This window comes from Bombus pascuorum, chromosome 13, assembly GCF_905332965.1.
Source record: "Bombus pascuorum chromosome 13, iyBomPasc1.1, whole genome shotgun sequence".
NCBI lineage: Eukaryota > Metazoa > Arthropoda > Insecta > Hymenoptera > Apidae > Bombus > Bombus pascuorum.
The window spans coordinates 160,125-179,292 of record NC_083500.1 but is presented as its reverse complement, the minus strand read 5'-3'; the positions used below and the strand labels follow the sequence as shown (position 1 = coordinate 179,292).

The following is a 19,168-nucleotide window of genomic DNA, read 5'->3' as shown; positions in this document are numbered from 1 at the left end:
ATAGACATAGCACAAGAGTTAACAAGCACCAAACCCTCTAATTACTCAACTACTCGACATGTCGAAACAGATCCGCAGCCTAAAAAGACATTACACCTTAGACCTAAGCACTAGATTCAAGTAGAATCAAACATACTATAAACACTTATTAATTATGTCATAGTACCACGCCAGATAAATTTACTTAAAATTCTCTACGAGAATTGATTGTAAATTAAACGCAAATAAAAAAGAAAAAGATATCGTAATAAACTCAATTATCAACATCCTATTATTCTCTTTGAATATGTATAATTACTAGTTATTGTTTACAAGTAATCTAGCTATTTAAGCATTTATTGTATACGCATCAGCAGTAGTTAAAAGAATGTATTTCTCAAATTTGCATTTTAATATTGAACACATGTGCGGCTAAGATTGTTTGTTTTCGAAAACAAATTGAATTAACAAAGTCATATGCATACAAGCAAACAGGTCATAGCAAATACAAACTAAAATCGAAAATATCATGTAGAATGTAGAATCATTGTAGAATGACGTTCGTTGCATGTTCTTTTCTGCCAGAAACTCACTGCGAAATTAAGTCAATAGTTGGACCGCTTCCCTTTCACGCGTTCGGAAATCTTCTCGAAAAGATCCTTGCTAACTCGTCCCGGACGAATCGTTCATTCCTTCTTTTTCACGACTTCCTGATAAATACACGAAAATGAAGGGACAACCGGTTTTTTAATTTCTCATTTAGCTATTTACAGAGTCCCATTAAGTAGAATTGTTATGAAAGCGAGTAATACAAGCGCGCATCGTGTACTCTTCAATCCAATACATTTTTCCGAACGAATTGTGACTTCACTCCAACCTTTCCTTCGTTTCATTATCCGTTAATTTTTCTGTAAAAGTTAATGAATATGGAGCGATCGTAGTAACCTTTGCACAGACTACCAAAGTCTCGTACGCCCAACGAAACTCCACCGTGCTCCTTTCCGCGCTTTACTTTCCGCGCTTTACTTTCCGCGAAATCAATTATATTATCCTCGAAACTCCGACAACGGCTGATTCCGATTACAACTTCAGTAGAAATCATCGTGTTTGGGGGCCATTTACGAATAATCGTCGTTATGTTGTCATCGAGCTTACTCTCAATCGATACGTGTATCGATACGTGCGTTGATGTTGATTATATTTATCAAAAATATGGGAAAACTTATATCCATTGTCAGAAACAGTATGAACCTCCCAAAGATTGTAATTTAAAAAGGAGCATGTAATAAGAAAATCATAGCAGAGAAGCGCATATTCCTACGAGGGTGACTCAAATATAAACGAGACTTTATTTTTAAAATAATTTTATTCAGTGAAATAACATAGCCAAGCACATATTATTTTTCAACATAGTCTCCTGCTTTGGAAATGCATTTTTCCCAGCGGATTGGGAGATTTTTGATCCCAGCATCGTAAAAAGAAGAGTGCTGTGTCAGAAGCCAATTGCGCACAAAGGCCTCCACCGCCGCGTCGTCTTGGAATCGTTGTCCTCCTAGTGCTTCTTTAAGCGGTCCGAAAAGATGGAAATCGCAGGGCGATAGGTCAGGACTGTAGGGAGGATGATCAAGTGGAGTCCACCTTATTTCCTCTAATGTTGTGCAGGTTAGAGCTGCTGTATGAGGCCTGGCGTTGTCGTGGAGGAGAATGACGTCTCGAATCGGTTGGTTACGCCTTTTCGAACGATAAGCAACCTTTGCCTCCCTCAAAAGCTCACAGTAATAAGCAGCATTTATTGTGCGACGCTCATGCAAAAAATCAATGTGCAAAACGCCACGCCGGTCGAAAAAAACAGTTGCCAGCACCTTCCCAGCTGACAACCGCGTCTTGGCTTTCACAGGGGCTGCCTCCTCCTTCCTCCGCCACTCCATACTGGCTTGTTTCGATTCGGGTGTGTAATGATGAACCCAAGTTTCATCGCAGGTGACTATTCGATTCAAAAATGTATCCCCTTCTTCCGAAAACCGTGCTGAAAGCTCCTGACACACTTGGAAACGTCTCAACTTCTGTTCTGCTGTCAAAAGGCGAGGGACCCATCTGGCGCACACTTTACGGAACCCTAGGTCCTTTGTGACGATTGTTTGACAGCTCCCATAACTTATTCCAACCTGTGCTGTCATTTCAGAAAGTGTCAAACGCCGATCTCTTTCAAGAAGTTCACGAATCGTGCGAATGTTCTCCTCCGTAATGCTGGTTCGAGGACGACGATCATGTTCCACATTTTCAACCAGTTCACGTCCTTCCTTGAACTTCTTATGCCAGGCAAACACGCGAGCCCTTGACAGTGTCTGATCCCCGAACTGTGCAGTCAATCTTTGCAGAATTTCTATTGGTTTGACGCCTTCATGTGTGAGAAATTTAATAATAATGCGTTGCGCAACTGAGAGGTGTACTTGTTGCTCTGACATCTTGAATACTACCGCCAAACGTGTCTGAACTGGACAACGGCCTGCTCTCCCCACTCCTGACATCCCAACCAATGCACACTAGAAGCGGCCGCTCGCTCCCTTTAAATTTACGCGCTCAGAAACAAAAGTCTCGTTTATATTTGATTCACCCTCGTATAATTCGAGACGTACATAGATTTGAATTATTTAACCATTGATAGATTTGACCATTTCACATGGTGCATTTCCATTTCTTATCATAGTTCGTTATCATATTTCGTATCATAGTTGCATTTAAGATGTTCTGGAGAATGCATAACGCTTTCAAAATCGTTTCGGAATTCGTTCGAAACAAGCATTGGGTCTTTATTGTATGCGCGGAATTAACATTTCGCGATCGCGGTTATTTCGAGTACATATGTAGTTCCATTCTCACAGAAGCATCCACTCCGCAATAAGTGCAGATAGCATTTCTCCGAAGAAAGAGAAAGAGGAAGAGAAAGAAAGATACGGTGAAAGCGTGCAGCTCGATGATCCGCAATGACATCGCTTCCTTGGATCGAGTATCGATTCTTATCGATTAATCGAGGACGACAAGTTCGCTTTAATGCTATAATAGAAAAAAATATCATGATTTTGTAGATTTTTTAATACTTTTCTTAGTAGAAATGCCTGCTCTGTCGCGCGATGTGATTAGATTTTCCCCTAGACCTTTTGTTTTTGAAACAAATTGAAAACTGTAAGGAGAAAATAATGCGTTTTAGATGTTCTTTTCATTTTGATCATTATTTCAAAATATTTAAATGCTTGTAATGTAATAACAATCCATATCATTTTATTTGGGAGAGTCCAAAGAATTGTCATGTAAAAAACAAGAAAAAACGTGAAACATCTTTATAGTCGAATATTTGAAATTAAAAAAATTGATTTTTTTGAAAACTGTACGTACCTGCTTGTTTGCAGATTCGTACTTAGCTCATAAAAATCTACAAGGATCACCTACTAAAAGTTACAAAATTAGATATGAATTGAACAGTGTTATTCAACCGCACGTGTAATTCAAAATTGATTTTCTCGAATAAAATACAATATTATTATTTTCTTTCTATTTAATTTTTTATGTAACATTACCCTTTGCTCGGTTGTATCACTCGTCCAGCCTCACTCTACATACATATGTACATGTATTGTATGTATGCATATACATATAAAAGAAATAATTCCTCAATAAAATTATCATTGCTCAGATAATTTTATAGAATCAAAGTTCTTTTGTAAATTAGATACAAATATCCAAATTCAAAAGGATAGACAAAAAAAGGCTTGCGTAAATCATATACAGGATCCGATCAAATATCATGTAAAAGCGAACGCGACATGATCCCTTATGGAAAAATAAAATAATAGTTTATAATATAATTTTTTCATTTTCGACTTAGTTTTCGATAAAATTGACTTTGATGATTTATCAAGTATACTTGAACATAGCTAATTATCAACTGAATGAGTTAAACATTAATAGGGTGTCATTCTCGATGTGAGAACAAGTAAGAAATGTAAAATAAAACTTTTTCATTTAAGATTTTATTTTGAAGAAAATAGAATTTGAATATATTTAATTAAGAATTGGTTTAATGCATGCGTGTAGTAAATTTTCAAATCTATTTTCCTTAAAAAAACAAAGCGTCCTGTGAAAAGCTTTATTCTACATTTTCGACCTATTTTCACACATAGAATGATTTCTTGTCGATTATTTAGTACTATCTAGTCCAGAATTGGCCATGTTCAAGTATAAATTTTCAAACTCGTTTTTCTCGAAAACTAAGCTGAGACAAAGCAAATTTTATTCTACACCTTTTTCTTATTTTTCCACAAGAAATCACGCGATGCACGCTGTTACATGTTATTCAACTGGAATTTGTATAAAATGATTTTCGAGTGGAAAGAGATTTATCACAAATAATAATTCCGGCTTAGCGAAGGGTGGTAAAGTTGTGAAGAGGTCAACGCGAAGGATTCAGCGTTTTCATTTTATCGAATATCGAACGCTAATGGCCGATAGTGAAAGGGATAAATAAGGAACGTTCTTGAAGAACGTGCGAGGTGCTGAAAGCAGGCTTCCGGCCAATTGGGAACTTGTGCTTATCGGCTGCTTAACGAACGGCGAAACGAAAAGAGAGGGACTATTCAACTTAAGAATAAGCAGTTAAACTCGAGACCAAATTAAGTTGAATCAGTTCTGACTGTCACTTATAGACTTGCTCAAGTATCGTTTTGCCAGCTGAAATGAAGAAATTTTTTATGGTTTAAAACGCAATCGGGAAAAGGTAAAAACAGAAAGAAAAATGAAGAAATATTGCACTCGTGACTGGCCTTTTCCTTTTATCTTACTCTCTATAATACAATATAACGATATAACATCATAATAAAATTATGGTGACTTATGTTTTTTTTATTCAACCTCCAATCGCCTTCTTTTTCTTAAACTTTTCTATATTTTAGTTTCTTTAATATCCTCGAGCAAAAGTTCTGACGTCTTTCTAATGAATTGATTTTCCACTTTTTGTCTTGTTTGTCCATCTAGCCTGTTTCCAATCCATCTAATCTTTTTCCAATTCGCTCAGCTTTTTTTATTTTAATCGACATTTTTTCCTTTTACAGTTCCTTCCGCGCTTGTACAGATCCATAACTAGTTTGTTTTCTCTTAATTTACAAATTTTTTCTGTGTATTTCGTGCCATATCTTCTTTCTCATTCCCATCCAAATCATTTTGTTCTTTTTTTCCTTTCCTTTTACTTGTTTTTCGGGATCTTATTTGCTTTCCTTGGCCATTGTAACAAGATACCGATTGAAAGAGGAAATAAGAGGAGACACGAGCATGAGTTCGATTTCAAGGCGATCCTGTCACGTTAACACTCATGCTAACGCTAGGCGCATTCGATTGCACAAATTAGCTTGTAGCTAATCGAAAATTTTCGAATTTATCGATCAAGTAGAAAAAAGAAAAAAGGTTCTCAAACATTCTTTCATAAAAAAGGTTCCCAAAAGCTTTCGATTTTCGCAAGTTTCTTCTATCTGTTCATAAACATTCGCGTTAAAGGCATTGCAAACTTTTTCCCTCTTCAGTATTAACATCGATATTTACGATTAGTGCAATCGAATGCGCCTAGCGTTAGCATGAGTGTTAACGTGACAGGATTAACTTGAAATCGAACTTATGCTCGTGTCCCCTCTTATTGCCTCTTTCAATCGGTATCTTGTTACGATGGCCAAGGAAAGCAAATAAAATTCCGAAAAACAAGAAAAAAGAAAGGAAAAAAAGAACAAAATGATTTGGATGGGAATGAGAAAGAAGATATGGCATAAAATACACAGAAAAAATTTGTAAATTAAGAGAAAACAAACTAGTTATGGATCTGTACAAGCGCGGAAGGAACTGTAAAAGGAAAAAATGTCGATTAAAATAAAAAAAGCTGAGCGAATTGGAAAAAGATTAGATGGATTGGAAACAGGCTAAATGGACAAACAAGACAAAAAGTGGAAAATCAATTCATTAGAAAGACGACAGAACTTTTACTCGAAGATATTAAAGAAACTAAAATATAGAAAAGTAAGAAAGATGGACAAGTTGCAGAACGACGGAGAAACTGATACGAAGAAAAACCAAGAAATTACAGAATTCCGAAGAATTGAAACGTCTAAAAGTGAAAATATAAAAGTGTGAGATACAAAATGCGGAAATACATAGAAATAACAGTTGCTGAAATGGATAAAGTGGTGGAAAAATGTTCCTTAATTCAGCAAATATCAAGTAGGTATAGGGAAGAATGAAAGCTACTAAAGTAAAGAAAGTAATTTTTCAACATTTTCACAAATCGATTTTGCTAACATTCTTCTATCTAAATGTGAATAACCGTTTATTCATCGTGTTCATAAAAATAGTTTTTCAGACAGTTGCCCTATATGTGATGTTATGAATGCTATGAAAGTTAATTAAAATCTTTCTTTCAAACATTATGACTATTCCAATTCGCTCTCATAAAAATATTTCAGAAAATTCGCGAAGGTTTCATAGTTTAAATTTATTTAAAGGTCGCAATATTCTTAAATAATATAGTTTGTAGTCTCGTGGAATTTTTTGTCACGTTTCTTCACTAGGCTAGCGACAGTATAAGCATAAGAATTCAAAGCGTCCACGTCTCTTTATAAAAATATTTAGCTTAGAATTCTTAAGATAATTTAATCTCTGAGCATTAATTCGATACATAAATCTACGGATATAAAAAAAATCGTTTAAATATAATGAAGTTCGTCTGCAATGTCGTCGTAACGTTATAATGTAATTTCTATCTTTTTGTATTTTTCACTTTGTCAAACTGTTGATTTCCGGATATCAATGAAACCTGTACATTTGATGAACGTTTAATGAATAAATAAAGATATAAATAAAGTTGGTCGCGAGCGTTTGGGAACTCGTTTCTGTCATTTTTTAATCTATTCTAACGTGCATTTATTTCAAGGAGTTAAAAAATTACAGGTCGATGACCCGCGTGAGTTTCCATGTACATACGTAACATACCAAAAGGAATGGTGTATTTGCAAAACGCTTTAAAACTATTTTCGGACAACTATACATGGAAGAGGAATGAAATGCCGCTTAATTTAATTCTATAGAAATAATTTCACGCCAGTTTCGCAATATTCTATCATGACACGTGACTGTTCTAGATTTAAATACTTACGCTTCGAAATATCGTTGATCAACGCTCTAAATGCCGACTGTGTGTCGCTTTATATTCTTCGCATTAATATAAGTAATGATCTCAATTTTATTTTTGAAAAGTCTTGCATTTCGATCGAAAATATATAACACACGAGCATTAAAAAGAATCGACGTATTGCATTCATTGCATCGACTTCGCATCAGAACCTGTTCAATTTTACACTCAGCACGGTGCACATACTTGGTTCTATACTCAATGAACTTCTTTCATCGTAAAAGACACCACCAAGCTTCTGGAATAAATAACTCACGTGAAATCCTTCCACCGCTTTAATTAAAGTCATTCTTTTGGATAAGAAAAAGGAAGGAAAAAGTCGGAGGAGAAGATAAAGAAAAAGGTCTATCATTAAAGTAGGTGTCGACGAGATAAGTTAGCTCGGTAAAAATTTCAAATACTAGCAATAGCGAGTATCTAAGCGTTTACTTAATCGTGTATATCACTTAAGCTTAAGCGGATGAACAGTGTACAGTGTACAGTGTACATGCAGAGGAAGCAATAAAAACTGCAGGTCGCCATAATGCCGTATTCCGTTCGCCTTTATCGTCGCGATATTGCGTATCACAGATTTATGTTTTCCTCTATAACGTATTCCTTTAATATTGTTTACGTTCGTTGTACCGTGATCTACTTTTCAGTTGAAGATAATAACGGATGCGGGGAAAACTTTTACTGCGCCTTGCGTATTTTCTGAGACGAGGGGCACCGAGCGAAGAAGGAAAAGTCTGGAAGGCGGAACAGAGACAAAGGAAACAAACGAGACGATTTCAACCTCGATTAGAAACATAAGATCGTTTGAAAAGAGAACGATCAGCATGTTAACGACAAATAGACTGATAATGATAAATAAAAGGATGGTCGAATCCGAGAATTTTCCTTGTCTCTTGGGTTCTACGAACACGAAATTATCGCAAATAGGTGAAAAATACCGTGAAAATCTTGCTATATATTTCGAAAATATTCACATTCACAAATGTCGTATAAATTGTTCTCACGTGTTCTTAAGAAGCCTTTCTACGGACAGGTATAAACGAGTTGTTCTTATTTAATCAAAAGGAGGAACAATGCCTTGGTTGCTCTCATAAATCTTTCGTGTCCAACGGATTTATTCAGTATATAGTCGAGCAACAGGCAACTATCTTCCGCCACCAAAACTTTTCACGAACAGCTTATTATCGAACTTTCCGAGGTAGCTTATTACCTATATTAAATATCGTAAAATTCTTAACTTCCGCGGAATGTTCGCGTCAGCGTCGGATTAGTATCTTGGACATAACGTGCACTTCCTGTTTCGTAATAAGCCACTTTATTAATCGTAGCACGACAAAACTTTTCTCTCGCATTTACTATGTCAATGTGTTCCTTTTTCAATAAATTTTTCTCGGTCTTCCTTTGTTCTGTAATCAATCGGGGCATAAAAAATGTACTTGAAAAGAATAATCACTTAACGAAGTAACTAATTTATTACACATACCTATAAGTATGGAAAGTCAAAGTCAGAACACGAGATACACTACCGTTCAAAACTATCTACATATACACTTGGTTATGTTTCACGAAATGTAAATCAATGACAAAATAATGGCTAAAAGCTAATATGACATAGGAATACACATAATCTGTTTTCAATGTACAGCTAATTCTATTACTATATGCGCCTCTCTAATGAAAACAACAATATTATGAAAAAACATTTATACTATAAAGTTATTATCCTCTTTACGCAAGTAAGTAAAACGATTAGAAAGATATCGTGGGAGATATTTCGTATTCTCGATATACTTGACATAGAATTATGTAAAATCGAGCGGACCTCGTCGGGAATAACGCTTTGTAAGTAATTTAAGAAGTCATCCAATCGAGCAGCGGTATTAAGAAAGAGCAGGACTTGTTTTAATGCTTCATCATTCTGATATTTCAATATCGGTATCCGATAGAAATTCAAAATCGTTAAACTAACTCGTCCGAATCGATGAATTTCAACGCTTCTGATATTTCAAATCGTGCCTAAACGTGTAAACCTTGCTAGTCAATCATCTTCTTCGCATTGGTCTTAGTTCGATCATGCCAAACATAAGTTATTTACGATATCGAGCAAAAACAACTCGATTAAGTTTTATTCGATTTGGATCAGTAATCAAGTTTCTCGAAATGTATTTTTAATATTTTAATGATCGAACGTTCTTATCTTAAAACAACAAGTTTCTATAAAAAGATACTAGTAAATAAACATTTCGAAAATAAGAATACTATGTAATATCAGATTAAACTTTTAGTACTCGTATTTTTCAAATTATGGAACCGAAGTACTTTCAAACTAAATTACTGTAGCGCTAAAACCGACATATTCGTTCAAATAACGGATTCAAATACTTTGTTTTTGCAATTATTTAAACATGTAAATGTTGTCGATGCAAAACTATAATTATCTACATGCAATATATCACAGTATCTACGCGATAATAGGTACACACGAAAGGTAATCCTTTCGTTCCAATTATTTTTTCAGGTATATGTCACTTTTTGAAAAATTGTGTTATCTTACAGCTTAATAGTAATATAATAATTTTAATAATAATTTTTTCCGTTTTTCGAGTGGGAAATCCATCCTTCGCGAGTGACTCTTGAAAATGGCTGGCACTCTGGTTCTCGGAGAAATGTAAAAAGCCAGGCTATTTTCTTGTAACTTCTCGAAACCGGGACAGAACACAGGATGTAAGCGCATCAAGGGTCATTCGAGAATTAAATACCGACCTTAAATTACAATAATGCGAAAGTTTCCCGTTATAGACTCGATACAAGAATTTTATTTTTCCTCGGCTCGGTGCTGAGTAGACGTTTATTCCTTGCTTTCATTCCCACGTAATGCCGCCACCATCAATTTACTTTGCTCCCGGCCACTCGACAGACTGCTTGTCCCACGGCGATTGTCACTTCTACTTATAATACTTTCCGATCCTATTACCGTTGTTATGAGACAAATAGGTCAAGCTTGTCTCCTTCAAGACCCCACGGCTTGACTTTGAGCTTATCTTTGTTCCAGAATTCCTCTTTCTGCCCCTTTTGTCCTGCAGTTTACCTCACGAGTGCTACCTTACCCCCTTTAATTCAAAAGTGTCGTGCTTCTTATTTCATTATCCCGTGACTTCTCAGTTCGGCTCTTTTACTTAAACTTTCCATTCTTCCCTTCCTTCTTTCCGTATTTTCCTTTTTGTCATCTCTTTCCTTTCATTTTCTTTACGTTTCTTCTGTTTCTTTCCTTTTCTGTCGGTTGCTGTCGCTTGACATTTTTTCCCTTCCTTCTTCTGTACTTTTGACATGGCGCGGAAAAGAGGTTTAAAAGTCCCGAGCACGAACAGCATCCAGCTAATTATTGTAATTTCATGCTTTTGGGATACGATCTCCCGCTGGCCGCGGCGGCTTCTAATTGGACTTGCACTCTGTTCGTCGACAGCAGCTTTTGAGTAGGGATTTTGCGCGACAGCGACAGCGAACCGAAGATTTATTCTGCCGCTTTTTCATTCAAAGACGTGATTCTAATAATTGTTATGAGAACGGTGGCAAGACGACATTTTCTCACCGGATTACGTCATGTCGCGTCATATCATTTATGAAACAGATCGAGAAAGAGTAGTTTCTCGATATTGCGGATGACAGTGTAAAGGAAAGAACGAAACTAGTATTCTTATTTATACGATTTTCTATTCCACAAAATTTTGATCTCTACAGTGGTTCTGTATTCTGAAATTTCTCCGAATGCATTAACGATTTATTTACTACACACACAAAAAAAGAAGGAAACCTGTTTGATGAAAAAGAGCGATTCAGCAGGAAATTTGATTCTTGCGAATTTTCATTGAATATTTCTTGTTGTTTCGTTGAACGATTATAATAGAATATTTCCATTTATTTCTTGGATATTGATAGGAAAAACGTTATTGAGCATCGTGGCGGAAAAATAGAGGAAGCAATACGTTCTCTAGATATGCCAGATGAAAAGAAATGACAAGCAGTTACAAGTTACAATCAAATTGCATCCAACAGACTAGGAAAAAGTCAGTATTTTTCTCGGAATTCGTTCATCTTGAAACAACCTTAAGAAACCACGAAACTTCTTTGTACTCAGACCTGTTAGTTATATGTATGTATGTCTGTATGTAGAACGATTTTAAAGTTTTTCACGAGGAAAACAGGTTGTTTTCGAAAGGATAAATTAATAACATTGGAAAATTTTATATCTGTTTCTGCTGAAAATCGCGATACCAAATAGTACATTTAATAGATTGAGTTTATCCAACAATAAGTGGAAAATTTGAATAAACGGCGATACGTTAATTTTTACCAAATATGTATGTATGTATTTATGAAATTGCATTCTTCTGAAATATAAATTAATTCCACATAGAAAGAAATTACTTTTAAATTCAGTTTAAGCAGTTAGAGCTATTAAAAGAAATAAAGTTATTGTATTATAATAAATATCGTAAATATCGTAATTTGTATTGTTACGTAAGTCGTAAATGAATTAAATGTCCGTATCATTGTAAAATATATTAAATTGATGTCGTGTTGTGCTTTATCGCCTGTACTCCATCATTTCTGATGTATGTATTTAAAAATTTATATATGTTGGAAGAGGAAACTTTGTTAAACACCGAATGTACTACACATCAACGAAGCAAATAGTGACTGATACGAAACGTAAAAACATTTCATTAAGTCTAGATTAAATATTCCATTTGCCAATCTAGTAGCTTTACAAGTTTCGAGTCGACAAATTTTGCAACTGATACTTCAAAAATTGTATTTCATATCAACGTTGAGTTTGAGTAACTTTTATATTTAGTTATTAATTAGAATCACGGGATCGATTTTTTCAGGTCTCCACGAGTATGAAATATTCTGTGTACTGGACAAAACTAATTTTGTTTCCTGCTCTCCACTTCGGTCAGTCTTTACCAACTGTGTCTCGCTTAGTAAATGAACGTCATGTTATGTTTTTTCTTTAAATTACAGCGAGCAAGATATGCAAATCTAAATAGTTTCTCACACGCATTATATCTGTTTCAGGCGGTGCTTTTCCACCAGAATTCGCTGATACTATAAAAAATGTAACAGTATCGCTGGGAAGGGACGCAACCTTTACGTGTCTGGTCAATCATTTGGGGGGCTACAGGGTAAGTTTCCCCTAGTGAAAATTCATCAACTGCAGACATACAAAATTCTTCTGATGAAGAATTTTCGTATGGGACACACGATACTAACCACATTTTTGAATGAATATATTTAACTTTCTTTTCTCGTCTACCTTACTATCATTTTATCCATCGTGTAAAGGTTTTAGGAAAGATTCATTGCGAATCGCAACCTTGGAATTACTATTTATTCAGATCTTCTCACGTTTCATGATTGGATAAAACTCGGAAAAAGCATCATGATAAAATCATAGTAGCTCTTGAAGTAGAGGGATGAATTGGAACTTAATTTCTTTTCTACAATTTTCTTTTCAAACTTTTCCTTACATCTGCTACGTGGATTTATAAACGAAACACTGTGTATCTTTGTTTTAAGGAGATTTTCATATGATCATAATTTTTATTATTATTATTCATTATTAGATATAGATTATTAGATATAATATAATATAAATATAATATTCTATTATTATATTAAAATATAATAATAGAAATATTTAAAAATGTCCTCTATCTTATATGGCGCATCTAATGAAAATCCGATCCAAAATCCAATAGTAAATGCACATTAAAATAAATAGCTTATTAAACCCATGACTAGTAAGTGCAGCATGTACTTAAGAATCTTTTCTGTACAAATCCTGGTTTGGAATCTATTTATCTGGACCGAATACATATGTACAAAAAGAAAAATCGATCATAGTAAATTCTAGATCACATTCTTTTGTCCAAGTAAAGAATCTTTGTCACGAAAACCAATTTCTCAAACAACTCATATGTCACTAAATTCACAAGCACTCTTTTTAATTCGATGTCCTTCCTGCCACCACATCCTTATGTTTGAACACAAAAATAGAGCCATTTCCCCTGTCGTATTAGATTTCATATCCACAACAACGAAGACAATTTCGTTACGCATCATCGTGTGTACATTACCCCTCCCTCATGAAGAGGGAGAAGAATATTATGACGGAAGGAATAACAGATTGAAAAATCTCAATTTTGCGCCTTAACGAGATCGGCTGGAACGATGTAAATTTAACTACATCGTCATCCATGTTATATAAATAACGAGGCCATATTATTCTTTGCACGCATTACCATTTTGTTTTAAGTAGGACTTAAATCGTAAATATAAGAACACAGCTGGTATATCTGTTTGGAGCACTAGCTGAATTAGCTAAATTAGCTAGTGGTAGCTCTCTTGCTGTAATCAATTAATCAGTTGCTCCGAATCCTTGAAGCTTATTTGACACCGAATACAACTAAATATCCTAGTTGTAAAGGAATTTAAATTTCACGACTCAAACGCATCAAGATGATTAGAGTTCAATTAATTTATCGACGTTATGAATATAATTCAAGCATAGGGCTGTATTCTAATCGAACGTCGCACAGCGACAAGTCCGAATGACTGTCTTACTATCGGTTACGTAACAATACGGCAGTGCCCATATACGCCAATCGCACGGCAATATGAAGAAGAACAGCGATGCAGATAGAAAAGGGTAACACGTTGGTCGTACGACAATATGATATAAAAAAGAACAATATGTCTATCATACGACAATTCGATGGGGAAAAAGCTAACCTAGAAAAAGGAAAGCCTCGTAAGCCGAATCATCAGCGACCGGTTTATTACGAAAATAAATATTGACCAGATTCTGGGCACTTGAAAGGGCCGTACAGAAGAATTATACAGTAAGATCGTTTTTGCCTTTGTATCAGTGAGATAACACTAATGCAACGACATCTTTTTTGTTTTAAATTTGTTGTTAATAAAAATTTCATTAACACATTGGTTAGATTTTTCTGCTTAATATAAAACTAAATACGATGTTGTTATAAAGTTCGACAATATGACAGTATCCAATCTCTATATTTATATAAAATTTTATAACGTCGTGTTTTTAATCAGAAACATTTCATCAATATGTTAATGAAATTTTGATTAACAACAAATTTAAAATAAAAGAGTTACGTCGTTGCATTAGTGTTGTTCTGTCCACATGATGGCGAAAACGATCCTCTCGAATACCCAAAATCTGGTCAATGTTTACAGTTTGTCATGAGCCTGTGGTCAGGTTCGAACGTTGTGCGTGAGGTGCAACAAAAAATAAAATGGTTCGATTTCCGTCGGTCAGTTGTACAACAACGTTGCTACTAATGTCTATACATGCTACAGTATATGATGTTATATACTAATTAGGTTCAACTACTTTAAAAATTTGCTATTATTTTTAGTAGCACTCTTATAGGATTAAAAAATTTGATACTATGAAAATGGAATATAAAAATTGATAAAAAGACGCTCTATCGAATGGGTAAATAAGTTTTGTAGCCATTGCAGATCTTTTTTGTACTTTACAAATCGATAAAGTATTCTATTATGACAGTCTGCATTGCAATACGAAAGAGGATCAAATTTCAAACAGTTCGAGCAACTAGAAATGCGTTGTCAGTTTGGACGCAGTCATAGAACATGCATATCTGTTCGATGTAGAGTTAGTCAGTTGATCGGTTTTGTCGTTGTATGACATTCAATTAGAACATGGGATAAGTTTTTATTTTTTTCCACGAAAGAAACAAGAAAGATAGAACAACGTAGAAGGAACTATAAAAAGATTAATACAAAATTTCTGTTCGCTATTATTAAATTTATTACTGCTCAGTTTTTTCAACGGCAGCTTTAATATCTTCTACGTTATCAGCATTTAAGCTAGCGGTTTTCGAAGAAATTAGAAACAGTCAGGTGAATAAATTGATGTTTGTTCTTTTGAAACAAACATTAGCCTATAAGTATCCGATTACACATATGGAAAATCGCATGGTTTATCGTAATGAGGACCGTCTGTGTAACGCCTGTTTTAATTTCGACGAATCAGAAAAATGGATAGGTGGATTATTTTATCCATTATTACTATTGCAAAGGGATGACGTTGAAAATTCAAAGGGTAGCGTTCATAGAAGATGAGGGGGAGGAGTTGTGTAGCAACAAGCCTGTTCCCTCTCGTTAAGAACGCTTTGGCACAGCTATAAAGAGATAAATAATCTGGTTACGAGCGTCTAATGACATTATGCGAGAGTAAAGTGGTAACGAGCAACTGCTGCTAATTTTTCATTTAAGGCTTAATGCTCAGCCATAGTAAGTCTGACGATACGGATGAAGCGTGCATTCGCAATTTTTGCTAGATTATTTCGTAATTCAATACCTTCTATCCGACGAATTTTAGGCCAGCCAATTAAACCTGATTGCATCATATTCTGAAAATTCCATTAGAATTGTTCAAGTCACAGATTCATACTTACAGCGATAGAAATAAAACTATTAATAAAGAGATTCCAGAGAGGATTAGATTATTCAGAGATCAGAGAGGATTATTATTAGAGAGATTAGAGAGAACAGAGGACAAAGTCTCAACTCTTATGAAATTAATTTATTATATAACGATTTTTAGCACTGAATAGTTTATGTAGCTCCTTTTCGTAACTAGCCTTTTCGTTTAAATTTCTGGATCAGATACGAGTGATTTTACAGGAATGGAAATAATAATAATTTGGCAGTGGTTATGTCCACACACTTTCTCACCTAATTTATGAATTGTAACAAGCTTCAGATTTGGCAGAGGAGTGTCACTATTGCTACAAAAGTGACCACACATTTAAATAAATATATGCGATTCTATCGGAACTTTTTTAAACGCTATCTACAGGGGACTGAGAAGGTATTTGAGGTAAAAATCTCGTGAAATCAGCTGTATTTAATATTTTATACTTGAAAAATAAACAAATGTTTCCTCACATGTTTTATCACAAAGAATTAGTTAAAAGGTAATTAGTCTTCTCAAGGATTATTTACGAAATTTGGACATCCAATTTCATACATCACTGGTACGTAGCAATCACCTAAATTATAAACGAACTATCAGTCTTGATAATTGTTAGTTAAACTTGATAGTGAAAAGAAATAATTAAATTTAAAAAACAATCAATACTTATTAATCATAAACGAAGTAGTTATAAATCTTGACTATTGTCTGTTAAACTTCAAAACCAAAATCATTGCATTTTTAAAACTAATGAATAATTGTTACTTGTATAAAAAAATTACTGATCAATCTTACGTTCTGTATTGTAAACTAAAATAAAGAAACTGTACACCAGGTAACATTTGGTAACAACTAGGACTGAATTATAACTTAACCTAAATACTGCATGACATTCTTTAAGTATTAGTATTAATACTAGTATTTCACATATATATATTATAAATACAATCGACAAACACTTTTATGAGGCCTCTAGATACTTCTTTCATTCCTTACCATATTGTTTGACATGGGACTGAGAACTTTGAGGTTAAATGTAAAAAATTCTCAAGCAAATTACTATTCAACTCTGATATTAAAAAGAAAATAGAATGCCAACGTTGTATTTACGTTACATTAAATAAAACTTGATAAAGATAATAAATTTGAAATATAATACGAACCAGAAGACAGAAAAACTGATTGTCTGCAACAGGTGATTGCAATGAATCAATAATTTTACCTAACCGAAAATGACCACCGATTACAAAATATAAGAGTGCAAAGTACATTGACTTCATTAAATTGCTTTTGCCTTACTTCGCGTAATTTCTTTCTTAATGTCATAAATATTCTTTTTTTAGAAATAATTTCACAAGTAGGGAACTGGGACATAAAAGTAGTGACAAAGATTGCAGATACTTCTTATCAATAAAATGAAGTCGATTAAAATAAAAATAAATGTGAACGATAAATATGACTATTGTAAAATATACAGGGTGCGCCGTTAGAATTCGGACAGAATTCAATTTGTAGTTCCCACCATATTAGAATTCAGATGTTTGTGCTGATTGACTCTGAAGTTAGTTAAATATGTCAATAAGTCTTCTATAACCTCAAAATGACAGAACTCGTTAAGCAAAACCCGGAATACGATAGAAGAGCGGCGATTATAGAAAGTCTTCGCGCCGGGAGAACGCCGGTCGAAATTATAAAATTCTTTAGCTACCCAAGATCGACGGTAATTTAATTTTGTTGTGGGCAAAACCAAATTTCCAGCAAGTGTTCACGTTTTGAGCGTTGTCTCAAGTGAGGGCGACGTCATGCCTCCGCACTTCTTCCAAAAAGGCGAAAGAATCACAAAGGAGGTTTATTTGGAGGTCCTGAAGACAGTAATAAAGCCGTGGATGGAAATTACGGCTTCTGGAAGGCCGTATTTATTTCAACAAGATGGCGCACCTGCTCACACAAGTCATCTTGTTCAAAATTGGCTCTCTGACAATGTGGACATGTTTTGGTCGAAAGATTTCTGGCCTCCTAACAGTCCCGACCTAAACCCATTGGACTATTACGTGTGGGGCGTTATCGAGAGACAAACTAATAAATGCAGGCACCCCAACGTCAACTCCCTACGAGCTGCTATCGAGTCAGAATTCGCGACAATTAAACGCGACCAGTTGAAGTCAGCGTGCTCGCGCTTTAGAGCAAGAATAGAGCAGGTCATAGAGGCAGAGGGTGGTTACATAGAATAAAAGTTCTCAGCAAGGACCCTTTAAATGAGATATAACAACATTTTCATGTGTTTTTGTGTATTGACTTAAATAAACAACTTTCTGCACAAAACTTCTTTTGTCCGGATTCTAACGGCGCACCCTGTATATAAAAAGGGAAAATTAGTAAAAAAACTTGATTCGTTTACTGAGTGTATGTTTTAGAGTAAATTTTGTAGTTGTGATATAGTAAGGGATTGAGAATATTATGTAAAAAAGTAATTTTTGAATATCAATAAATTAAATTGTTAGTTCCTTATAATTTGCTTATGAAATTATAGCTCTTATCTTCCTCTGCCACGCAAATATAATACAATCTAACGTTTTTGAAAGTGTTAAAAAGTGGGAGCCGCAAGAAACTGCCACTTCTGTAGAATCACTAGTAAACCACAGGTATGGTAGGAATAAATTTCAATTACATCTTTCTAGGAGCGAGAGCTACTCTCCGAAAACAATTTCGAACACCATTACGACATCCCTCAAGCACATCCGGTAACCACTTTTCTGTTAATACAAGCGTTTCTCGAGATCCCCCATAGCATGCCTCTGCGACTTACCGAGATTTGGAATATTCTAAGGAAAATGCAAATATCGCTCCGAAGTTTGGCCAAGGAGATAGAAGACGCGTACGCGCCGCCTATACGTGTCTCTCCGGTCGTGGCGTAGGTATCTGGCTTGTTTGTATTCCGTATTCGACCTATCTATAGGGAAATTGCGGTGTTCTCGACCGTCGAAATCCATGAACACGTCTGTGCCCTCTGATCGTCCTCGTTTGCTCAGTGTGCCACCGTCTCATTAACCCTTTCGATCTGACCGGGGGGAGGACTTACACTTGACTAATAGGTTCAACCTGCGTGGTTCTAGTAAATTGCTCGCTAAATTGAATTAAAGCCAATTTCAAAAAGCCGACGCTTCGTCGCACCTTTCCAAGTAACCGTCGTTTCATTGCGTCTGAAACGTCGCTTTACGTATGTTTTTTTCTAATTATAAGCTATGAATAAATTGATTTTGTATGACGCAGCTTTTTTTTTAAGTTGTACGTTTGCTTGTGAACAAAGTTATGGTTAAAGAATAGGATAGTAAATCGAGTTTAGAAGAATAATTAATTTTCTTCGTGATTTATACGAAGAATAGCGCGAAACGATTTTTCCTAATTTTCATTGAATCCATTTTATCGAAAGTTTAAAATAC

At 34.9% G+C, this 19,168-nt stretch overlaps 1 protein-coding gene across 2 annotated transcripts in view; it reads left to right on the top strand.

Moving 5' to 3' along the window:
• Positions 1-19,168, top strand: part of LOC132913102 (lachesin-like) — a 98,695-nt gene that overhangs the window by 48,017 nt on the left and 31,510 nt on the right. For both annotated transcript variants that reach the window (XM_060971076.1, XM_060971075.1), the window contains one exon: positions 12,275-12,381. In XM_060971076.1, the coding sequence (XP_060827059.1) occupies positions 12,275-12,381 (107 nt within the window). The remainder of the gene's footprint in view (positions 1-12,274; positions 12,382-19,168) is intronic.